Genomic DNA, 22094 nt, shown 5'->3' on the forward strand with positions numbered 1-22094 from the left:
CCGGCAACAGTACCTTGCGGAAGTACCTTGCAGTACCTCTGTGGAATCTGCAAGATGCTGCTGACCCACACACACACATAACTTGCAACAAGGGTTGGAACGATAATGCAGATTCTTGCATAACAGTTTTGCAAGCATCTGTCATGAAGTACAAATGTATCCGTAAATATATTCGAATTCATTTAACCTTTATGGGAAGATTTCTAAATATCGTGCCAACCTGACTTGCAGCACGCAACACATAATATGTTATCCCCCTACAAGGGAACCCTTCTTCTGTTGCAGCTTAACTCCTCATAGAGAAAACTTTATGAGGTTTCTCCATCACCCATCACCTGGACAACAGTGAATGCCACTCCCGTATCCCTAAACCTGTCCCAATGATGTTAATCTCAGCTGCAGGTGCAGCAACAGTGCATTATAATTATGAACACATTACCTTAGCAATTGCTCAAGATATGAATTGAAAAATGTAATATTTACCAATTCCATACTTTGTGCAATTATTCAGCTGAAACGTAATGTATATAATTGTGATGGGCCCTTCCTTTTAAACCGGAAGTTGGGTAAATAGTTTTGATCGGCAAGCACAAAATTTAAAGTTCACAATTTAGTTTTAGGCTCAAGTTCTTAGGTGTGCACAAATTATCTGGAAAAAAACAAACACATACCCAAAACCGCATTCCCTTTCTCGCTGTAAACCAACCACGCATCCTCCAAACACGCCCCAGTGGGACAGGGTTGAACCACCCCCACGGTGTCCCCTGCTAGGGCCCAGAAACAGCCCCCTTCCACCGCCCCCCTCCCCTGTGCCTGCACGCTGCTATCCTCTCTCCTCTCCCCTTGCCCCCCTGCTCCAGGCTACGGGCTGCTGCAAGAGGAGCTGCTCCTCTCCCCGGCCTCCATGCAGTACAGCCTGCCCTCGCCGCTGGGCTCGGAGCCCTACTGGAGGGAGGTGTCGGGCCTGGAGTGCGCCCCCATCGCCACCACCGAGGAGGACACGCTGCTGGAGATGTCGGACGTGCAGGTGTGGCCGGCGGGGGTCAGCCCCTCGCTGGTGACGGTGGAGGACTCGTCCCTGGACGGCAGCCGGGCCGACGACTCGGAGGGCGCCACGCTCTCCCTCCCCTACAGCCTGGGCCGGCCCAGCAGCGGGCTGAGCGGCGCCAGCGGCTCCATCATGGAGCTAGAGGAGGAGGAGGAGGAGGAGGAGGAGGAAGGGGAGGTGGAGGAGGAGGAGGAGGAGGAGGTGGAGGCGGCGGCGTCGCTGGGGCCCGCCGCTGTGCTGGCGGAGCGGGACAGGGTGAGGGCCAGCGGGGCCGTGCCCAAGGTCAACCTCAACGGCCAGCTGGGAGGTCAGAGGTCGGCGGGAGAAGGAGGAGGAGGAGGAAGAGGAGCGAGAGACGGAGGAGGAGGAGGTGTAGGGCTGGGTTCAGTGGAAGGCTTCTCTGTTGTTACAGGCCAGCAGGTGTACGCCCAGCTGTGTCAGATCTCCGGGCTGAGCGGGGCGTCGGACCACAACGGTGACAGGTAGGGTCCACACACACAGCACAGGCCCCTCGAATCGTCGCTCGCGTTCCCCCGTTCCCGTTGCTGGTGCTGATCGCTTTCCGTCTTCATTTGCTTCTTTCTTCCTTTGTTGTTTGTTTGCTTGTGTTTGTTGTTTGTCTCTCTCTTTCTCTCTCTCTCTCTCTCTCTCTCTCTCTCTCTCTCTCTCTCTCTCTCTCTCTCTCTCTCTCTCTCTCTCTCTCTCTCTCTCCCCCTCCCTCTCTCTCTCTCTCTCTCCCCCTCCCTCTCTCTCTCCCTCTCTCTCTCTGTGTGTTGCAGAGTGGTGGGCGGCGGGGCCTTCCAGCCCTACCTCCCCGACCGGGACTCTGGCGGGGTGGGGGTGCCCGGGTGGGCGGCCTCCAGGGTCCGGATGCCGTCGGTGTCGCTTGGCTTCCGCGGCGTCGAGGGCGGGCCGGGCCTGCGCGTGGCCCAGGAGGCCCTCCAGACCGTGGTGTGTGACATGGGCTACTCCTGGGTGCTGTGTAGGCGGCCCCTACTGCAGGGCGCCCTGCCCTTTAACAGGGGGCTGGGCTTCTCTCCGCAGGAGGCGGGGCTACGCACCTTTGAACAGGATTGGAGGCGGGGCCAGGTCAGGTTACCGTGCCGACCGCCTGTCAGCAGTCCCCGTGCCCCGAGGACTGGCTTCTTGCCTTCGCCCAAGCCTGAAGTTTTATTTCATTTTTTTATATCTATGTTTTATTAGTCCCGACGATCACTGACGACGATGAAACGGCGTTGTTTCATTCATGCCATCTAACATTTTTGGAATGGCTAAAATAACGACCCATCAAAGTGAATACTTTTGATGATGAAATGCTGACGCAGAAATGTGTTGAGAAGTTTGGTGCAACACATGGGAAATATACCTTGTAGCTGAGGTTTGAGGCGGCTGGATTGGATTAAAATGGCAGAATGATGCCCCCCCCCGATCAATTGTTAATGACATAAATAATAATAATGTTGCATAATGTTACTGCTACTTGGACTTGCGTTGTGTTATTCTTATATTGTTATGTGCTGTGTTACATCGACAGAGGGACGAGAAACAGGACAGCCCCGATGAGCAGTTTGTTGATGAACACGGGAAGGTACACGCTAGAAAGGTAAGACCGGCCTTCCTCTTGCGTAACAACGTAATATTCCTATTCACATGCGTGTTGAAGTGTGGTGAAAAGTTCCCTTGCAGCATCACTCTCAGCGGCCATCTTGGCTCTAGGTTGAAAACATAACATGGCTGCAGGGGGCTAATCGGTGAAAGCTCTTGTCTACTCTCCTTGTCCCTTCCTTCCTTCCATGCCTCCTTGCCTCCTTACCCCCTTGCTCCAGGTGGGGCTGGGGGTGAGAAAGGGCGCCAGTCTCCGGAGAGTTAAACAGTGAAAACACACACTCTCCCACCCCTTAAGGTACGGGCTGCGGTCACGACAAGCACCCTGGCCGCCCAGTGCTTGGACACTCGCTCTGAGAGAGGAACTAGGATAGACTCGGCAGATGTTTCTATCATTTCGCGACCCCATGACCCCGCTGAGACCCGACTGCGACCCCACCGCGACCTCTGTTCTATTATTTGCACTTACAAAAAAAAAATGCATCTCTGGCCTCTGAAGGGGCCGTTTGTTCGTTGCTCTGAGGTGTGATTGGTGCTTTTGTTTTTTGCTGAGTGTGTGTGTGTTTGGTTATTATTTACTAGGGCTGGGCAAGTTAACGTGTTAATTACGCATTAACGCAATCTTATTTTAACGCGATTAATACAAATTGACGCAGTAACGCACATTCTCTTTTTTCTTACTTTGATTTTGAAAGGTTTTGCCCACAGAATGTCAACATTCATATCAGAAATATTTTTTGTTTTTAGTTCCACTTACATTAAATTCCACTTCCACAATTACAGTAAGTGACTGTTTACAATTCCCAAATCTGTTGCGCTACTTATTTGAATTGAACTACACATATTCAACCCACACTGAGTGAGTCAATAAAAATCTCTCAAGATCACTTGGTCTGGTTTTGCTTATTAAGTACATTGGTATATGAATTATAATGTGTCATTCCATTTGATAATCTCATTTAACTTCGATTTGAGTGGATTTAAAATAGAATTTAAAAAGTGTGATTAATCGCGAGTAAACTCACCAATACTATGCCATTAATCGCGATAAAAACGTTTAATCGTTGCCCAGCCCTATTATTTACGTTTTTTAAATGTGGATTTAGCTTGTATCGTTCAAGGTTTGTTTGTGTTCTTGAGCTAATTGGGTTCTCTTTTGCTTCCAGGAACAGACATCTACTGCCAAGCCATCCTCCACAAAAACTCAACCCGAACACAGAGGGAAAAAAGGAAGAAAATGAGGGCAACCAAACAATTTGAAAAGAGAAAGTAGAAGGGGCAAAGACTCAAGAAGTGCAAACTACAATATTGCAATCACAAACCCCATCCTCCAAATGACCATGGAACTCCACAAAAGAAAAAACAAAAGAGGAATCCAACTTGTAGTTTTGTAAAATTTTTAAAGAAAAAAAAAGATATATATATACTAGACTAGGGCATGACGACTTTTCTACAAAAATCAATATATGTCAGAAAAAAAACTCATGAGAAAAAAAAAAAAGCAACAAAAAGTGCTTCCTGTCAACTGTAATCGCATGATGACTGCTGGTGCATGCCCTTTGACCTTTGAACTGTCATGACCTACGACCGGAGGGGGGTGGAAGACGTGGCCCAGGATCTGATGGACCTTTTTTCTTCCCTTGTGTGGTGTGGTTCGTGACAGCGAGTCCAGTCTGAAAACACTGCAGCCCAAAAAAAAAATCAAGTCTTTCCCCCTCCCCTGTCGGTGGATTGTTCTATATACAGCTGAGCCTACGCCAAGCCTACCCATGCTTCCTCCATCACCGCCCTTCCAACCCTTCACTCCTCAATGTGATATATGCACTCTATGCTACCGTGGACGTGTGTGTCAGTATGTGTGTGTGTATGTACGCGTGTGTCGTTCTCTTAAGCATGTGTATCTCGCTTTTCAGCTGGGCGCTGACTGAGCCATGCCCTCCCCAAACACAACCCCCCCCCCCCCCCCCGCTCCCCCTGACCCGGAACCATCTCCCTCATGATTGGTCTACACCCGGTGTGATGTCACGGGATGCTAAGCGCTGGAATGATAAAAAGCCGCTATGCTGCCCTCTGCTGGTTAGTGTTGCTGTGTGTGTGTGTGCGTGTGTGTGCTGGTGTCTTCTCTGTGTGAGCGAGCTCGCTTCCTGTAGCGTTTCCTTTCGTCCTTGGTTTGTGTTCGGGGACCTGTCCACGTTGGGTCGGAGGCTGGGTTCGACCTGCGAGTGGGGGGGATCTGAGTGTGTCCTCGTCCCTCGATCCACCCCCTCCTCCTCCTCGAGCGATGGGGACACGGTCTTCAGACCCTGGAACATTCTCCTGAGCTCAAGGAACGAGCCGCATACGGCATTGTACAGACTCCTGGGGACTCTTTGACCCAACCCTCCGAACTATTTATCTTTTCGTTTTCATTTGATTTCATTTTTTTTGCCTCCTAAGAAGGCAGGGGGGGGGGGGGGAGTGGGGTTGTGACCTATTGACCTGATGACCTCATCCCAAGCTCCCCCCTTCTCGTCCTACCGTGTAGCGCAACACATGCTCTGATGAGATCGACATGCTTCTCCTCTCCGTAGCCGCGGTCAAGATGCAGCGGAATCACAAGACCTCTCCGTGCGACATTCAAACGGCACCCCCCAACATCCCCCCCGAAACAAGCCAGACCGGGGAAACACCCCCCCCCTGTCACTTGATTGGCTGTAGCGCCCCCTCCCCCCCACACCCCCATGCTGCGTTTGCTTCATTTTGGTTTGTCCCTTTGGAATCAAAATGAGAAAAATAAGAGAACGGGGGGAGGGGGGAAGCCTTGTGGGGGATCCAGGGATGCTGGGACAGTTTTCAAAGGAACCGTGTGTATATTATCAAACAGTGAGACACAGAATGGGTTGTGTTTGTACAAAGAGGTGGAACTCGCTTAAAGACGCAGATAGCACTGTGATTGTCTGATCCACACCGACCCCAGACTCGTGAACTATAAACCAACAACACACACGTAACAAACAAACAAACATGCATGCATGCGAGCAACACATACACCGTCATGCCAGTACATGAGTATATACATTGACACGTTCAGTCCAATATGAATACCGGATTTTTTTGTGTCTGCCACAGCAATAATACCTGACGGGGACCACAGACAGGAGGACACCGCAGGGGGTTCACTGCTTGTGTTTAACGGGTTAAAGAAACAACGTGCGCATAAAGCACAAGCTCGGAAGTGTGTGACAACGTAACAACGTCTTCAATGTAAAAGACTTTAACCTGCACCATTGTAACTTTTTTTTTTACCGCTGCCATCGCTTGTGTTCTCAATTTGATTTATAATGTGTGTAAAGCCTTCCGAAGCCCATTTCAAGGGACCTCAAGGACATTGTACGTCAGGGTAAGAACTGGGGGCAGGGACAGACTGGCAGAGCACACAACTCAAAGATAGGGTTTGTTTACCTCTGAATAGGTGGGTTTTGAGCAGCTGGGTGGAGCTGCAGGTGGAGTCAGCGTGGCAGATAGGGTCAGCCATTTTGTTCAGGAACTTGTTTATAGCTGTACTACTAGACCCACCCACCTGGTGGTGGTAAAGCTAGGATACCAGAATCCCAGGAGTGCAGGCTGCAGATTTAGGAGTCTTCTGCAGACTAGCTTGAGGAACATAGAATCCCTATGATGGTCTTTTGCTCTGTAACATGTGCAATGACAATAAAGTTATTCCATTCTATTTAGACGCACGCTGAGAACAAAAGCGATGGCTGCAATAAAAGAGTTAAGTTGGTAGTCGCTTACGGTATACATTTCTTTAACCTGGACTGGAAAGCATTTGAATCATGGCATTTGACAGCGGTGCTTTTTCCCTATGGTTCTAGCTGTCACTCATCTAGGTGGACACTCCCACCTGTGATGTCCCAAGTGGACGTTATTATTAAGTTTTTGCCGCCACACACCTGGTGGTAAAATTGGTTTCCTTCTAATGTGAATGGATTGATGCCCACTAAAGCAAAGTGCCATGGTGGGGTCGACGGCAGATCGAAAGACCACATTGTAGCAGTGCATTGTGCATGGTCGTACCATGTGGAGGTCTGTTGTTTAGCACTAAAAGTAGCAAAATATAAGCCAGGATCTATCCACTTCATACACTGAAGCCGTCAGTACGGTTTGATGCATCATATTTCTATGCGTTTTCTTTTTCTTCGAATTTGACACCCGGGCGTTTCTCACTTGTTAAATGTGTAATTCTATCATTTTGATATAGACAGTTGTGGCTGTAAATGGCCAGCGTTTTCTCAGAATATATACAACCTCATACACACACACGCACACATTTTCATTTAAGTTGTCATACCATGCATGTAGCAATCATTCCCCCCCCCCCCCCCCCAGACCTGCAGACAAACGTGTATCCCTCCAGTACCATATAATATGTAATTGTGGTTCAAAACGTAACGAGACAATGAATGAGTGACACGATGTATGAATGCATAGTGACACATACGCACGATCACAGAGCCGCTAAACGTCCGCCCGCACTCCGCCTGTGCAACCCAGCTGTGGGCGTGTCTCACCTTCAGCGTCCGCTCTTCCAACACTCAGGTTTATGTTCCCACTCTCGCGCTCGTCCGGATCCAAGCTTTTGCCCCCATATCTTTTCTTTGTTAGAAGAGTGTTGGGTTTATAAAATAATGTTTATGGTTGTTGTTGTTGTTTCGTTTGTTTTTGTCAAGAGTCGGGCTCCTCATGAGGTGCAGGGTCTTTAACGTGTGTGTGTGTGTGTGTGTGTGTGTGTGTGTGTGTGTTTGTTTCAGAAAAATACTGTAGTGGTGTTGGGTTCCGTCAGGGTCAAGATGGAGGAGACACGTGGGAATGTATAGCAGACACACGACGGCATGTATGTACTCATGGGCACGTGGGTCCCCCCCCCCCGTGTGTGTGCGTGTGCGTGTCTGGGTGTGTACTTGAGTTTGTGTAAGTGGTCAGAATGTTGGAGATTCCTATTAGATTTTGGTGTCAGGTGACAGCCGTACTCTGAACTTGGGCCTCGGTTCATCCTGTTGCTTTAGTTGCCCTGGCGACGATTTGATTGGTTCACTTGTTGTTGATGAGGTTAAATAGTTAAATCTGGTTTATATATATTGATGTGGACTTGCACTATTATTTATATAAATGTGGCTTGTGGATATAAAATAATACCAAGGAAATATCAGCTGTTTTCCATTTACCAGATATATATGATATTCTTATTGTCATCATCGTTCTCGATATGAACCACCAGAGGAGAGCAAAGACTCCCCTTTCTAACTATTATGACTCATAATGAGATAATTTACTAAATTCACCCTTTTGGATGATGTCTGACACCCGGCTGACGTTGTTAGCTTTCAATCCCGTTATTAAACATTGCACTATTTAAGTTGAATAAAGGGTGATTTTATCTTTTAAGTTTGATTGAATAGTTATGCTGACCCCTTTTTAGGCTTATAAACTATATATGTCCTTGTGATGACAGGAGGGTTTTCCTATTGAGGTCTTAATTTGATGTGGATTTTTAGGCATAAAACCCATTATCAATCAAATTGCTAAAAACAAAAAGACTCCGCTCGTGTGTGTGTGTGTGTGTGTGTGTGTGTGTGTGTGTGTGTGTGTGTGTGTGTGTGTGTGTGTGTGTGTGTGCGTGCGTGCGTGCGTGTGTGTGTGTGTCTGTTTGTGTGACCTCTATGCGTGACTTACCATAGTCAACGTTTAAGAGCCGAGGAAGGAGGGAGAAAGGTTCCCAAGCTGACATGTTAGGCCTACACCACGGGAGGACTATCAACCTATGATGTATTTTAAAATGAGTATTGTACAATTTTAACTGTTGCAAAGAATAGAGCTCACCTATACTCCTCTAGAATGGATACATGACAATGTAAACGCAATATCATATTACTCTATCCTAAGGAATGCAACTGCGCACACATGCACAAGAAAATACATTTTTATGAAATCTATGTACAAATATATGACAAAATATATTTAATTAGAATGCTATGCACCCTCATAGAGTTGTTATAGATGTTCTTTAGGCATTATGTAGACTAGGTAAACGCCCGCACATCACCGCGAATGTCGAGGCTGTGTAAGTATTATACCTGTTTTCTTTTCTTTTTGTATCGTCCTGGAGAGAGGAAAAACAAACGTGAATATGTATACAAGCCCTCTTCAGCTAGATTCCCTCTGATGAAGAGATGAAGATATGTATAGATCATCTTACCCTGTACACCAGCTCAAACCATTTACAAGAGTTAATAAACAAATGTGACATATGTGACGTTTTTGGATGTGTTGTTGGTTACTATTTTATTTACTTTATACGGTATTCGCAGTGCAACTGTGGATACCTATTTGTTTTTCAGATTTAAGCCATATGTTTAGCTTTTTATGTAACTAGAAAAAATATTTTTTTTGTTTCCGGAGTTGCAGAACGCTTTTTTTTTGTTTCGTAAATGATCGTACAAGGTTAAACCATTGCCGTTAGGACGTCATTGTATTTGCATGTACGTTCTGGACTCACTTTTGGGTCATAGGTTAGATAACAAAAAAAAAGAACAACCTCTAGCTTCGATAAACGACAACATCCGCTTAGTGGGACGCCCCCTCTGCGCAGCCAATCACAGGAGGCCCTCCCTCCCTCTTGTTGTTTTGGAGTCACTCGACGCACGTGGCCGTCCTAGGGAATGTAGTGACTCTTGCTGCGACGGATAAGGGATCTGTTGTGTGTCACAACATTCACCTGTACGACAACTCACTTCCGCCCGAAGGAGTGTAGCATACAGGTCGTGCACAAACATCCTTCTATTTATTTATGGTAAACAGTGGTTTGAACGATGTCAGCTGAAATGAAGGACACGCCAGGTCGGGATATCCCAGCGCCCACCAGGCGGGTCACCGTCCACGATGCTGCTCACATGCCCCAGGATTACTCGAGTACCCCCGGAGGGACCCTGTTCAGCACCACCCCTGGAGGTAACAAGCACACTCACTGGACTCAACCGCGTTAACCTTCTTATCGCCGGAGTACACGACCATGCGAATGGGACTATAATCTGTAGCGTCCAAATGTGGATGCGTGTCCATGTTGTAATTTTGATCCGTCGATTTATTTAGTGAACCACCTTTTCACTGACTTTACGGAGAAGCAAAGGATCGATTACGTTAGACATACAGCGTTTCATGTTGGTTTCTTCATGTCAGTAGTGTGTATTTGAAAATTAGCTAAACATATGTCCGCATGCTGCGTATGCTACAGTAGTCGACCGTTCTGTCATTGTTGCAGGTAAATGCACCCATATCAAGACGGAGTCTACTTTCACGTCAGACAGTATCTTTAATTTGTGACCACAACGTGTCGGACCCGTGGTCAAGGGGCGCGTCGCTAGTATAAGTAGCCCTGCCATCCTATTTATAGGGACGACCCATGTGACTTGGTACTACATCATGCAGGTGTGGAGCCGAAGAACAACATGTTTACTCATTTACAATTCGTCATAGATTACATTAGAAGATAAGGTTTATGGCTATGGCGTGGACTGTTCCTATAATGGCTTGCATGAAAGACTTTTTTGTTTTGAGATTGGTAAGCCCAAACCACTTGCACCTCATTTAGTGATTCTTTTATGTTTTTTATCATCCGTTGACCCGCATATGTCCTCCACTTAAAGAAGACCAAAATTCTAGTATTGTTGTTGACTGCAATTCGTATGTTGCCACACATAGGTAGGCCTATAGCTTAGTTTCTCAGTAAACCTCTCTGCAGTAAAACGGGCTGCAGCCAAGATGCTGAACAGTAAACTAGCACATGCAGAACCAGCCCTGGTTTGTGTTTTTAAGCTGCTGCAACCTGATGGAGCTGGACTCGTTCACCTATGATGTGTTTAGCACAAGGCACGGTTGAACTGATATACAGAATGGCATACACATGATGCAACAATAAACACTCGTTTGGGAGGGGTAAGTAGTTGACCATGTGCATGCTGTTCCTGTTCTCTGGAGCTCAGTAATAAAGTAATAAAGTAGGCTAAGCAATATAAGTAATACAAGTCATTGTGTTCTACATTTTCGCTGTTTCCTGATGCCCTCCAGGAACCAGAATCATCTATGACCGGAAGTTCCTCCTCCAGTGCCGGACATCTCCTTTGGCGCGGACTCCCCCGAGCCTGCCTGACATCCCAGGAGTCACCAGCCCCCTCAAAGCAGCTGACGTAATAAATACCTCCAACTGCAGTACCCATGTCCACCACCGGGAAGGCAGCGCTGGTAAGACCCTTTCCATCATTAGCCTCACGTTTAAATGTGTGATAAGTTGGACCTAACTTTGACCTTTTGCTCCTTTTTTTAGGTGATGATTCCCAGTTTGAAATGGACATTTAAAGTTCTGAACTGACGGACAAAAAAGTAAATCCTGCCATTTTAAAGTATGGCTATATTTGCCCATACTAAACTAGTGCTATGCCATATAAAAAACGATGTACTCTAAAAGGCTAAGAATTAAGTTGGAAGGGAAAAAGTGTGGACTTTTTAAATTTTGGATGAGTTTGAAGGTAGGCAAGATACTAATGTGATGGTGCTCAACAGTTTGTTTAAGATGGGTAGCACGGCATGCCTTTTTATAATCAAATACTATTTTTTTACATGTATGTGTTTTCATTCTGGAGGACGCTTTATCAACAGACTGTTCTTAGGTTTGCTTTTGTCGTATAATTGTGGAAAATCCTAACGCTGTATTGAGTGTATTTAGTTATTAATGTCATAATAAATGGCCAAAACAAGAATGATCCAATTTGTTACAAATATAGTCAGACACATCCAATGTGTAGAGCAGGGACCTAGCCTTTGAGTTGTTAGCCGATGTTTCTGACAAAATACACATTTGTTTTTTACCAAAATATTTCATGATGAATAGAAATGTAATAAGTCATTGTCCCTATTCATAAAGTGGTTGTTTTTTGTCAGATTGTTCTCAATTCACAAATCATAAACCTCTGATCACACAAATCTCAGACCATGTTTGCATCTTTGTTATATAGTCACAGTTATGAACTATAATCATATTATGATGGTGGCCTGGACTGTTTCTGACTTTGTGTTTCACCCTGCTATAGACATAGATATTGTAATCTACCCCAAGCAGTCACAGGTTTGAACGTAACCAACCGACACATAAGGCCTTGTGTGGGTTGGTTTAGTTGCCCTGCATTCTGTTGGGGGGAAGAAGTGAGTGACACAGAAGAAGCCGTTCTAGTGTGTCAACAACGAAGCCAGAACCAATCCCTTATCAACCTAGGCCTACAAATTGAAGTAGGCTATAGAAGGAATACTGGTCACAGATGCCTTTTCCCACGAGCTCTGTACCAGAGTGGCTTTATTGCAAGAGCACGGGCAAGGATAAAATATTAATTTAGGTTAAGATAAACACAGAAACTATTATCAGTGGTCAAAGCTAAATCATGATTGTATGTTGTCTGTGCTGTATGAGATCTTTCGGAACATTATGCATACAATTTAAACCTAATTGAATGTTGACCTGGTGATGTCTGAGTACATTGCAAATCAGAAATAAAATAGACACGGTGCGAAAATATGAAAATATGAATTAAATGTTTTATTCAATACAGCGAACATATATATGGGTTAATATGACCTAAAGAGCGGTAAAATGTTGCATCCGTGGTTAACTCTGTACAGTGTGGTCCGCAAAGCATGGAGGTACCGCCACGCTGGGTGCGTGGAACAGAAAAGTGACCGTTTATGGACGGCTTTATTCTGTCAGAAAGTGCGTAGGTTGGTGATTCTGGAAGGATTTTGTTATCGACACGTTTTAACGAGGCAGTCCGCAGAACTTTCCCTGATTAATGGCCAGGATGGGGTTGAACAATACATGGCCTAAAACGGCATGTTTGCAACTCAATCAGCCCCTTTTATAGGCCGATAGTCTACTTTTAGCGTTGATCATTTATAATGGATGTCCACTTCAAACGGTAGCCCGAACTCCAAACTTTACAAAAAATATTTCAATGAATATATTCTGAATCGTTATTTTACATAATTTTCCTGCAATATTCAATATGGACCCTGAAACCGAGCAATATTTTTAATTTTCTCACCGATCGTTGCCGTCCAAAATTAAGTGCCAAAGGGTCTGTGCGTAGCGTCGATCGCCATTTTTGCAGTTTTTTTAGATCGTACAAGGGGCAGTGTTTCACAGCAAAAAATTATCCAATGAAATCTCTGAATCAGTGGCATCCGCACTGCTCCACCACCATGTCCTCGTGGTGCCTCATCACCATCTTGCCGTTCTCGTAGTAGAGCATGGAGAGCGGCGCCAGGCGCGTGGGCACGCAGGACGGACACGGGGCCTTCTTCGGGTGATGGAGCTTCAGGAGACTCTAGGAAGACAATAACAACATAGAGTTAGTGTCACGGAATAATACCAAATAATGTGTGACAAAACAGTGGGCGTGACTGTGCGTCACAGACGAATCAAATGCTTTCATATAACTTAATTCAATTAATTAGAATTTAGGAATTAGTTTAAGAATGCATGGGCTTCCTCTTACCTGCATGTAGGCGTGGTTGGTCGGCGTGTACGTCTCGTCCAGGGGGCTGGGACAGGCGCCCTCGCAGCGGTACGCGTTGTACCCCTTGGGGTACACGATCCACTCGCTCCAGCCGATCCGACCGAAGTCCACCCACATGTCCACCTTCCGGCACAGCTGGCCGGGCTTCTCCTCCACAGCTGGAGCTGGAGCGGGGGGCGCGGGGTAGGCCACAGCCTGGTGCACCTGACCTCTGTGCTCCTGCTTGTGGTGGTGATGGTTGTGCTGGGGCTGGTGCCTCTTGGCTCGGTGGCCCGACCCACTGCTGTGGGGGCTTCGCTCCCTCTCCAGGCTCACGTACTTGGACTGCTCGGCTGTGTGGATCAGCGTGTTCCCTCGCCGGCCCCCGGAGCCAGGGCTCTGCTTGGAGAACACCACCAACATCACCTGGTGGGCGGGCGCGTGCTCCACACTCCCCTCCACCTCCTGGCTCCCCTCCTCCTCCTCCTCCTCCTCCTCTGCATCCCTCTGCTCCTGCCAGCGGACGAGCAGCTCCGTCATGTTGAACACCTTCCAGGAGGAGGTGGAGGTCATGGAGGCGGGGCGGGCCCTAAGACGGCCCAGGAGCACGGCGGTGCCGCCCCCCCGCAGGGAGGAGTGGTAGAGGGCCACGGTGGCCCGGGGGGACTGGGAGAAGGCGGGCAGGCGGAGGCGCAGCTCCGAGCGCTGGACGTTCTCGCTGTCGGTGATGGAGGACAGGTCGAAGGTCACCGACCATCTCTCTCCTCTCTGCTGGCAAGCTGAGGGTGCAAAGAGGCTTGTTAGTTGTAAATAACACCAACACCACACTTTATGTTGTGCAGCCACTTTTCACTATGCTAAGGATTCACTGCGGTTTACAAACATATAACTTCAGTTGAACAAGCTCTAGCCTCAGAAAACACTTAATTTACTTTTACGCATTACTTTTACGCACCCTTATTAAACATTGTAGACAAGCACGTCTACTCCGTTAAAATATAAAGAGTACGTAGCTTAAGTAAATCCATTAATAAAAGGAAATAAAATAAAGAAATGCGTGTTCTTCTTACCTTTGGCGACGAGGTTGATCACAGCGTCCGCCTGGTGCAGGCCGGGGTTGTCGTCGTGCCGGACCCCCGACGCGGGGCCCATCGCCAGGGCCTTGGTGGTCACATGCTCGGCCCGCAGCGTGCGGTACAGCTGCATCATGTACAGCGGCAGCCTGTTGCCGCGACTGCTGCCAGCCGGCTGCGGGAGACCGCGCATCCGGTGCAGCGCCGCGTCGCTGCGGTGGCTCCCGAAGAAGGGATCCGTGGCATCTCCAACACGAACTAAATCCGTCAGAAGAGCGCAGAGAAAAAGCAAAGTAATTCCGTTCATGGTGCCGAAGTAGGGTCCCGTGTGAGGCACTATAGCTAATAAAGTAATAGTAGTAGTAGTGGTAGCAGTAGTAGTAGTAGTAGTAGTAGTAGAAGTTGTAGTAATAGTAATTCCAAATTGTGCGTATTAATCCCTCGGATATCCCTCTTCTCTCAGGTGTTTCGTCAGGAACTCCTCTGAGGTTGTCTGCGGGAGATTGAGCTGTGGTGTTGTGGGCTGGTTTTATATTAGGTGCCCATCGGCCCTTGTGCCTACATCTGTCAAACGATAAGTGCTGGAGGAGAGTGTTTGATCCGCAAGAGAACAGAGAAAGAGCATCATAAGCAGGTCGTTGTGTATCGAAACCCATCGCTCTTTGGTGTGGCCGGTGTGTGTGAGCACTCTGTTAATGGACGGCCTGATTGTTCTTGTGTTGGATATTAGAGATCCCCTTGATAAGAGAGGATGACAATAATATTAGTTAAGAACATGACTCGCTTAAGCACAGTTCTGTGATTAATGGGCCACTAGCCCTGGAGTTAATCATGAATAGTTCGGTGTGGGGCTGGATGATGATGGGATAACTGTGTAAATATACGCTTCTATAACGACCTTTGTTTGGATAATGTACAATGATGAAGTTGTCCATTCCATATTGTACACATTAAATGATACATCAGCAACCACGTCATAAATAAGCCTTACTTTTAAAATAAGTAAGACGGTTTTTGCATCACAATATTATTGTATATGGTTACTGGTAGATCTGTTATTAATAATATTGCCTATAATGAGTCTTATCGAAATATATCTTGTATATGCTTTGTTAAATTACTTTATTGCATTGTAACATGTATTTACCAGTGGTTTAGGGGGTCCAATTCCTGATGTAAATATGTAAGTCCCATGATTCTGATTCTGTTGCTAATTCTCACGGTAGTCAAGCCACAAAGACATTAAACCTAAGTAGAAAGTCATCAATCAACACTACAAAGCCAGAAAGGCATTAAACATAACTACAAAGGCATCAAAGACAATTTAAAATACATTAAACCGAACTACAGAGACATTAAACACGTGGTTACAAATATATTAAACCTAACTACAAAGACAGTAAATACAACTAAAAAGACATTAAGAAATTAAACACAACTAAAAGTAAACACCATAAATAGGCATTTAATATTAATAGGCGTGGATGAAGGTGCACAGAATGTTTTTTTCCAGATTTTTCTTTTTCAAATCCTCTGATTTACAGAACATTAATCAAACGGTTTTATTGAAGTTATGAATATTTCTTAACATTAAGGTGGTGTTGAATGAGACTAATTCTCGCAGCACATGACGTCGGGTTTGATATTATTTTGATGTGGGCCGGTTCATATGATATCAGTTGTTTGTTGACTAGTAATTTGACTGTTTACATGTGTGTCTGCTCTTACTGGTGCTGTGTACTATTTGACCTTCTCCTTGGTGAGGCGTTGCTTTTAAACACACATTACACCACCTATATCCTCCAGCAGGGGGCACTGTGGGGTTATAATTGTGCAACACCATTGAATGACCATGGTAAGGTGCCAATTAATTTATATCTTAATCAACAATGACATAACGGCACATTTATAGGCTTTATTCCAGTATTTTTCAAATGGCTAGCCACATATGGTATGTTTTGTAATTGTCAAACTAATGTGGCTACCAGATTATCTGTTAGATCAAACCAGATCAAGACAAATTTTCTCGTTCAGCATGTGATCCGAACTTTACACTGTTGAAATGCCCATTTCCGTGACTGTGCATGTATAGAACATGGTTATGAATGATCCCAGCCGCTAAATGGCAACACATGCCATAATGGGATTGCGCAAACAAACAGCCATTACGCACACAACCCTACTAGTGTGAGCACTCTTTAAACCATACGTTTATTTTCTTCCTGTGCACTTAGTTCATAGTGCCATTGAAAAATATTCATCCCAGCAAATAAATGAAACTTTTTAAACCCCCGTGAATCTCCGGGGAATAGATTGATCGACAGATACATGACGATGGGCAAACTGTTAAATTGTCAGATGTCCTGAGATGCCCTGATGTCCTGCGTGCCTCAGTTGTCTGTTATGACGCCCTTCCTTTTTGCCATTTGGGTTTCAACTTGGTGTGGTGCTGGCGTGCTGCAGGCAGCGATAAGCCATCACCGAGCCTCTGCTGGTTCTTCCTCGTGCTGCAGGCAGGGACTCGTTCCCGCCCTGAATTAATGAGCCAATGACCTTTCTCAACAGCATTTTGCCGCGTTGGTGCCCATAATCCGAGGTGTTTTGATGAGGGATTTCGTCCTTGGAACAGTTTACACTGTCTAATTTAGACTCTCGAGCAAGTCAGTTGAGTGGCATGTTGGATTGAAGAGGCTAATATAGGCACTACCTGTTGGTCCAACGTTTTGTTCATGAACCGAAAGATGAATCCCAAAATGTGGTAATCGGTAGTGGTGGTTTGTAGCGACGGAAGGCCTACTGCTTGAAAAGCAGAGTTTTTATTTTCCAAGTGCTTTCGGATACAAAATGTTTTCTGGATGACGCAAAGTTATGCAATGTTTGTTGTTGTTGTTGTTGTGGTTAGAATTGCCGTGTCGGGAATAAATATGTACTGTAGCGACCACGGATGTGGATGCTGGTCCCGGATCCACAAGGAATTCTGGGGGATTCAACTGTCATAGGGGTTTGGTCCTTTTCAGGGCCCCCTGGATTACTTTGTGGTTAGTTGTTGAGGTGGGGTTGATTGTGTGTTGTTCCATTTTTGTGTGAAGTGTACTGTGATCGCGACCATTAGTGAGAGTGTTGTGTGTGTGTGTGTGTGTGTGTGTGTGTGTGTGTGTGTGTGTGTGTGTGTGTGTGTGTGTGTGTGTGTGTGTGTGTGTGTGTGTGTGTGTGTGTGTGTGTGTGTGTGTGTGTGTGTGTGTGTGTGTGTGTGTGTGTGTGTGTGTGTGTGTGTGTGTGTGTGTGTTGGTCAGTTGTGCCCTGTATTTGTTTTGGGGGGTCATAAATGAAGACAGTCCGTATTCGTGCAGGGTATGATACGCGGAACTGCATAATTGCTTGAACCAGGTCTCCCGTCTCATCCTTCCCGTGCTGCTCGCCACAGCATGGGACCCGGCCGGGAACATTAGCTCTGACCGATATGGGGCAGCGCAGGAGCATGTGCAATGGGAAAGCGATTTGATTGGACAGGTAAAAAAAACATGATTGACAGCTGTGTTAATATTGATTATTGATTGGATTGATGGTTCCACGCATTCAAACTAAAGAATGATCATTTTTATAATCAAATTATTTTGGTTGTTTTGGTTCCTCTCTCTTTGTATTAATAATATTAGTCGGTGTTCTGAATAGGGGTAGGCCTAGAGCGGATATCTGCTTGGGAACGAGGTCCATTTCATGTTCAACATTTATGAGCATGCATGCCTGACCTGAGCCTGCTCAGGTTATTCCTACGAGAAGCAAGATCGTCTGTCTGGCCTAATCCATAGTGACACCCCTTCAGAAACACATTGTAAATGACAGTGATGGTGACATTTCGCAATAACACGCCGTATTTCTATTTCCTCTTTAATCAGATTTATAAATTGAAAACGGTTTATCTATAGGCTACAATACACCGATTTGATCTTATATTGCAGGCCCATATTTTATTAATAATTTTTTTTGCCGATTTGGGTAAGCAACATGACCTATATATACCCTAATGGCTATCAATGAATCTTATAATGATAATAATGATTATGATTTTGATTATCGTTGGTAGTAGTAGAAGTAATTATAATGATTATGATTATTATTGATACCACAGTATTGTCATATGAACATCAACAACTCACTGAATGCAATTCTACTACTACTAATGCATCATAATAACAACAAAGGTGTCCAGTAGTAGAAGTTGTATAGCAATTAGATATGAGGACATAGGAGAATACAAGGATTATGGACCGGCCATTAGTGCTCTGTGTTCTCCTCAGTCTCCTCCGAACAAAGATGAAAGCCTGGCTCAGTGTCCAAGATCAAAGCACTTGTCCTTTATGTTGATGGCCTCCAGTACTTAACCCGGGAACATCTGACCTCCAGAAGGCCTCTCTCTCTCTTTGAAAATGTTTGGCTAAAGTGGCAACTTTGTTGTTCCTAATGAGATACCTATGGTTTGTCAATTACGGTCATCATTATGCGTGAAATGGTTTTCATTCAATTGATCTTTTCTCAGTGCAGGGTTTATGTTGGTTCTGTGGACCGCGATTAGGAAAACAAGCGCAGACTTTATTTCACAGAACTTGGAGCAAAGCATATTTATTTATTTATTTATTATATCTTTCATGTGTATGCTATCAGTTGGATTTTATGGTTAGGGTTAACCCCATGCTAACTCAGTTAACCAAAACTATAACTCAGGCACAGCATAATTGTACAGCATTAATTAACACCATTAATAAAGTATTACTAGTCCATTAGTTAACTGTTAATTAACTGAAGATGGGTTTACTGTCGAGAGACCAGCGAGAGGAGGGACATCCGATTGGATATCCGTTGCCATTACGGATATTGATTTCTCAAATTTCCCTGAGCCTAATCTGGAGCGATGTTTGAAATAGCCCACCATCTTTGTCCTTGTTTGGTGAATTGCTGTCCCCTTGGTGGATTTCTCATTTGTTCACCAGTGTTGTTAATGAAGTTGCTTGTCGTTGTTGTTAATTAATTTCCTTGTCGTTGGTTCTTTGAGTTTCCGTTGACTGTTTGTTTAATATCGACCCTGTGTTCTCTGTGTCTCTGTGTTAATCTACACCTTGCCTTCTGAAATTGGAACCCCTTCAAATAATATTTTATTTATGTGTAATATAATTGACAATCATATTCCATATTATTATATTCCTCGCACACTAACACATTTCGATCAATGTAATGATCTCACTACTCTTACACGATTCATGAATCCATCTGAATGATTTCATTTGCCACCAGTCCAATAGCTCTTCATATTGCTTCCACACCACCTGCCACCACCACATTTTCTATTTGCTTGCTGTTGTATAAAGGAATTATTTTTGGGCATCGCTGAAGTGCCCTTTAGCAAAAGTCTGACCCCATCTCCAGCAACAACACAAATTTGATGGATATGCCAGGAAGATATTCATGTCAGAGAGAGAGCAGGGGAAGTGAAGCCAGGGATGTCAGGGGGATCTAAGGACGATTCATAGACAGAAACATCCACTCCCTGAAACAAACTCCACTAAACGCGCATGCCCAGGTTGCATGCAGCACACAGTTTCAAACCGATGGAATTTATATGAATTGAATCATATTAATTAAACACACACTATTTGTATCTATATAACTATGTACACACACACACACACACACACACACACACACACACACACACACACACACACACACACACACACACACACACACACACACAAACAAAGAAACACATACACACACACAGACACATACACCCCCCCCCCCCCCACCCCACACACACACACACACACACGCACACACACACACACACACACACACACACACACACACACACACACACACACTCAAACACACACATTCTTGTGTTGGTGATGAGGGATAGCAGTGTCAGTCTGCCATCTGAATATTTAAAGCAAACAAATGTAAAATGCCTTTACCCACGAGACCTGTGTTTTAACTCAAAGGATTGTGTCTGAGAATGCAGAGAGTCGGATGGTTTTCCTTCCTGTCCTTGATTTGAATAAACTCTCATACCCCTTATTTTATAGCACACGCACAAGCGCACACACACACACACACACACACACACACACACACACACACACACACACACACACACACACACACACACACACACACACACACACACATACACACACACAAAGACACAGATACAGGGACTCAAACACCAACAAACACACGCAAGCTCACACAAACTCCAGTAAACACAGACACACACACCCTGACACACACACAAACACACACATACCTCTCCCCCCCATATACACACACATACACACACACACACACACACCAACCCACACACACACATCCACCAACACCCCCTCTACACACACACACACAGACACATGCACACACACTAAAAGACTCTCATTACAGTGCACCTCCAAACTATTCCAGCCCAATCAGAGGAGATACAGAGGGGCTGATCATGGCTGACGAGGGATCCTCTTGAGTCCCTCTCTGTGTCCTCTTGCTGATTGCAGCTATCAGAGGCTGTGTGGGTGATGGACAGGCTGAGAACTCCTTGTGGCTAAACGAGTCCATCTTTCAAGCTGTAAGCCCAGCAAAGCAGTGGTTGGATACAGCCGCTAAATAGCTTCCATAAAGCTTTCATAATACTAGGATATGTAGCAGATGGGTCTCATACAGCTGGCAGATAGCAACCATAATATTATAGATAGCTACCATAACACTACCATAATAGTACTATAGCTAGCATAAAGCACTCATACAGCTAGTAGATCCCTACCATAATACTATAGTGAGCCGATGATAACTTTCATAATACTATAGCTAGCAGAAAGCTGCCATAAGACTATCAGAATTCTACCATATTGCTAGCAGATAGCTCTCAAACTGCAAGCAAATATCAGAAAGATACACCCACAAAGGGCCGGGCTGCATCGACACACTGACGAAATTGAACGTTAACGTCATCAGTAATCGTTTTTTACTCTTTCTTACCTGCTGTTATGAAAATAGTTTTGTGACAAACCTTTAACGCTTCTTGATTTCCCGAGATCATTTGGACAGTGTTTTCCCTGAAGAAGCCCAGACCATGTTTACGCACCTGAATTATGGGATGTCTAATGAATATAATTTGCTATGTTGTTGAACGTGGCCCCCCCCCCCGCTATGAGTTGTTCACTTGTGTCAACCGAACAATTAGGTGCTCTCGCTCATGCACCAAACTGCTGGGGACATTATGTCTCCATTACACCTCTTAGGGTTCAAAGTGATGGTTCTTGTCTATCCCGGCCGCTAATTAAAATGATTTTTTTTTTGTAGTTTATCTGTGCAACCAATTGAGACTTGAAGGAACATACAAACATCCGTACACAAACACACCCGCTCACACATACAAACACACACACTCATGCACCCACGCACACACACACACACACGCACGCACACACACACACACACGTACACACACACACACACACACACACACACACACACACACAAACACACACAGAAACACACACACACAGTCCCACACACACACACACACACACACATTCTCACACACACACACACACACACACACACACACACACACACACACGTATGCAATTGTTGACAGGACCCGTCATCATTATGATGACAGCCTCATTAGGCGGCAGTTTAACACTGGAGTGCCATCGGCTTCCAAACAAGGAAACAACTAACACAGCATAAACTCGGGCACACACAAACACAAATACACGTATACACACCTGCCAGATTAGTCAC

The 22094-nt window shown here is 45.4% G+C and overlaps 3 protein-coding genes across 5 annotated transcripts in view; 2 read left to right on the forward strand and 1 right to left on the reverse strand.

Annotated features, from left to right (window-relative positions):
- ank1b (ankyrin 1, erythrocytic b) overlaps positions 1-8945 on the forward strand; it is an 81509-nt gene extending 72564 nt beyond the window's left edge. For 2 of the 3 annotated variants that reach the window (XM_030355102.1, XM_030355103.1), the window contains 4 exons: positions 861-1530; positions 1828-1999; positions 2583-2651; positions 3820-8945. In XM_030355102.1, the coding sequence (XP_030210962.1) occupies positions 861-1530; positions 1828-1999; positions 2583-2651; positions 3820-3894 (986 nt within the window). In that variant the 3' untranslated portion in view covers positions 3895-8945. Of the gene's footprint in view, positions 1-860; positions 1531-1827; positions 2000-2582; positions 2652-2874; positions 2952-3819 lie in introns of all 3 variants that reach the window. The other variant, XM_030355104.1, reaches the window with a different exon arrangement.
- Positions 8946-9291: 346 nt separating this feature from the next.
- LOC115542755 (eukaryotic translation initiation factor 4E-binding protein 2) lies at positions 9292-11673 on the forward strand. The gene is made up of 3 exons (XM_030355162.1): positions 9292-9640; positions 10757-10930; positions 11013-11673. The coding sequence occupies exons 1-3, from the start codon at positions 9502-9504 to the stop codon at positions 11042-11044; spliced, it is 345 nt and encodes a 114-aa protein (XP_030211022.1). The 5' UTR covers positions 9292-9501; the 3' UTR covers positions 11045-11673.
- Positions 11674-12247: 574 nt separating this feature from the next.
- On the reverse strand, positions 12248-14610 carry ndr1 (nodal-related 1). The gene is made up of 3 exons (XM_030352966.1): positions 14301-14610; positions 13231-14009; positions 12248-13059 (listed from the first exon to the last, which is right to left on the reverse strand). The coding sequence occupies exons 1-3, from the start codon at positions 14608-14610 to the stop codon at positions 12907-12909; spliced, it is 1242 nt and encodes a 413-aa protein (XP_030208826.1). The 3' UTR covers positions 12248-12906.
- Positions 14611-22094: the final 7484 nt, after the last annotated feature.

Source organism: Gadus morhua, chromosome 4 (assembly GCF_902167405.1).
Source record: "Gadus morhua chromosome 4, gadMor3.0, whole genome shotgun sequence".
Lineage (NCBI taxonomy): Eukaryota > Metazoa > Chordata > Actinopteri > Gadiformes > Gadidae > Gadus > Gadus morhua.

Coding starts and splice junctions, on each gene's coding strand:
- LOC115542755 (XM_030355162.1), top strand. CDS start 9,502: ATGTCAGCTGAAATGAAGGACACGCCAGGTCGGGATATCCCAGCGCCC. Junction 9,641..10,756: donor GTTCAGCACCACCCCTGGAG/GTAACAAGCACA, acceptor GATGCCCTCCAG/GAACCAGAATCATCTATGAC. Junction 10,931..11,012: donor CCACCGGGAAGGCAGCGCTG/GTAAGACCCTTT, acceptor TCCTTTTTTTAG/GTGATGATTCCCAGTTTGAA.
- ndr1 (XM_030352966.1), bottom strand. CDS start 14,610: ATGAACGGAATTACTTTGCTTTTTCTCTGCGCTCTTCTGACGGATTTA. Junction 14,010..14,300: donor GATCAACCTCGTCGCCAAAG/GTAAGAAGAACA, acceptor TTGCACCCTCAG/CTTGCCAGCAGAGAGGAGAG. Junction 13,060..13,230: donor CCAACCACGCCTACATGCAG/GTAAGAGGAAGC, acceptor TTGTCTTCCTAG/AGTCTCCTGAAGCTCCATCA.